Genomic DNA, 2754 nt, shown 5'->3' with positions numbered 1-2754 from the left:
GCAAGAACACCAAGCCTGATGCCTTATCCCGTCTGTTTAGTTCTTCTGTGGCTTCTACTGATCTCGAGGGGATTCTTCCTTATGGGCGTGTTGTCGGGTTGACAGTCTGGGGAATTGAAAGACAGGTTAAGCAAGCACTCACGCACACTGCGTCGCCGCGCTTGTCCTAGTAACCTCCTTTTCGTTCCTGTTTCCACTCGTCTGGCTGTTCTTCAGTGGGCTCACTCTGCCAAGTTAGCTGGTCATCCCGGTGTTCGAGGCACTCTTGCGTCTATTCGCCAGCGCTTTTTGGTGGCCGACTCAGGAGCGTGACACGCGCCGTTTCGTGGCTGCGTGTTCAGACTGCGCGCAGAAGAAGTCTGGTAATTTTTTTTCTGCTTCTGCTCCTGGTCTTGCTGGGTCTCAGTCTGTTCCCTGCCATCGCATCTCTCCTGTTCTTGTTCCTGCCCTTGCTGTGTCTCAGTCTGTCCCTAGTTCTCATTTTTTTTTTTAGAGTAGTACCCTAGTTTCCCTTTTTATCGTTTTTCGTTACGGTCCTGAGGAGAGGAGTTGGGTTCTTTCTCGGGACGTGCTGGACCGTTTGATCTATGATTTCCTCCGTTGCCGCCAGTGTTCCTCCTCGAGAGCGCCAGGAGGCGCTCGGTGAGTGGGGGGGTACTGTCATGTTTTGTCTTATATCATCTTGTCATTTTGCTTTTCCTTCTGTTCGTTTCCCCCTGCTGGTCTTATTAGGTTCGTTCCCTTTTTCTATCCCTCTCTCTCCCCCTCCCTCTCTCTCCTCTCTCTATCGTTCCGTTCCTGCTCCCAGCTGTTCCTATTCCCCTAATCATCATTTAGTCTTCCCACACCTGTTCCCGATCCTTTCCCCTGATTAGAGTCCCTATTTATTCCTTTGTGTTCCGTTCCTGTCCCGTCGGTTCCTTGTTTTGTATTCACCATGCTGTGATTGTGTTTCGCCCTGTCCTGTCGTGTTTTTTGCCTTCATCAGATGCTGCGTGTGAGCAGGTGTCTCTGTCTACTACGGCCTGCGCCTACCCGAAGCGACCTGTTTGGACTTGAATAAACTCTGTTTCTGTTAAGTCGCTTTTGGGTCCTCTTTCACCTGCACGACACTATAACTAACTGCAGTGAGTTATACTGCACTGTAACTAACTGGAGTGAGTTATACTGCACTGTAACTAACTGCAGTGAGTTATACTGCACTGTAACTAACTGCAGTTGCACTGGAAGAATTACTGCAGTAGAAGAACTGTGTTATTTTGTACACAGTATTTGCAGCATACTGCAATTATACTCACTCCAATGGCAGTTATACTGCAATCTTTTTCGTAAGGGTGCGCACCAATATCAAATGAATTACAAGGCATTTCTATGAAGTCAACCTCAATAACACATAGCTTATCTGTTCTGTGGGTCAGACTGCGTGGTTTGGAGAATGGTGGGACATGACTGTCACTGGATTTACATTTGCAGCGTTCTTTCTCAAACATTCCACATCCTGTTTGTCTGATTTTGTCACTCAGGGGAAACTGAACGCACCAGAAGAGCAGCGAGTCACACAGGTGTAGCCTATGGGTATAGATGACAGCCCTCCCTGAGACAGAGACACTGCCCTGTGCGGGAGGAGTGGCACGTGTTTTGGTTTCACTCAGCCAGTGCAACAGACTTTCAGGCAGATAGGTTCGGGATCTTAGCCTAATGAAATCAGCTTTATTCTCGCTGTTGGAGCTATAGTCAAATCCCGTGGTGTCGCACACATCTGTTATTAGGATTTTGGGAGATTCCATGGTGGACCAGCGGTGTGGATAGCACTGCCAGGCAGCGTAAAGGCTCCAGGATGACACCATTAGACGGACATCAAGCGGAGGAACGGGACTTGCAGAGCCAGGAGGACTCAGAGTGTCCCGTGTGTTATGAAAGTCTCTCCGGCACCGAGAGGACCCTGAGCTGCGGACACGTTTTCTGCCACGACTGTCTGGTCAAAACCTTGGTCAGTATCAACAGGGAGGGCGTCATCAGAGACACCATCATCTGTCCCGTCTGCCGACACCTGACTTTCATCAAGAAGCAACAGGAGGTTGGGGTTCCTCTCGCCCCGGGGAAAGAGGCTGAGGAAGGAGGCGGGCAGACCTTGAAGGTTCCTGTCCCTCCACCAGCACCTGGTAACCCACAGCATCACCATGAAGCACGACGCGCGTCAGGGCATAGTAGCTCACCGTCTGATTCAAGTGGACTGAGTTGGATTGTGAGACGTTTTAGGTGTATTTCAGAGATGCAGGAGTAGACGGATACTGTCTCTGATCACTCCCGACCACAGAAACTCTCAGATTTTCATCATCAGTGCCCAGGGCCGACCCATGTCTGATGAAGATGCGGTGAGCCTGGACACTATGCCTGTTGTTCTCCAACCCAACCGCAGGAGACGGCGCGTCAAGATTTGTACAACAGCACGTTGCTTGGTCGTTCTGCTTGTGATATTTACATTGATGGCAATGGTAGCTGCCACACTTCCTTGGATTATATTGGCGTAGCCCACAAAGCCAGAGCCATATGGCTCTAGTATATGCATGGTGCGTCATTGCGCACTACGTGATCGTCATTACTATGTCTTGTTATTGTATGGTAATTTTCTCTTCACTCATGCTCTCATGAAGACAATGTATTGCACTTCATTAACTGAAACGTGTCACTTTGTCCATTCTGTCAATATATATATACATTGTAGTGCCATATAGTTAGAACTTGTCCAGTGTG

The 2754-nt window shown here is 49.1% G+C and overlaps 1 protein-coding gene across 1 annotated transcript; it reads left to right on the top strand.

Moving 5' to 3' along the window:
* The first annotated feature begins 1837 nt into the window (after nucleotides 1-1837).
* Nucleotides 1838-2531, top strand: LOC124022806 (RING finger protein 222). The gene is given in 2 exon segments (XM_046337490.1): nucleotides 1838-2271; nucleotides 2273-2531. Coding segments are annotated over 2 exon segments (693 nt in total).
* Nucleotides 2532-2754: the final 223 nt, after the last annotated feature.

The sequence above is a fragment of the Oncorhynchus gorbuscha genome, unplaced genomic scaffold, assembly GCF_021184085.1.
Source record: "Oncorhynchus gorbuscha isolate QuinsamMale2020 ecotype Even-year unplaced genomic scaffold, OgorEven_v1.0 Un_scaffold_1433, whole genome shotgun sequence".
NCBI classification, from domain to species: Eukaryota; Metazoa; Chordata; class Actinopteri; order Salmoniformes; family Salmonidae; genus Oncorhynchus; species Oncorhynchus gorbuscha.
This window is presented reverse-complemented; position numbering and strand designations above follow the sequence as displayed.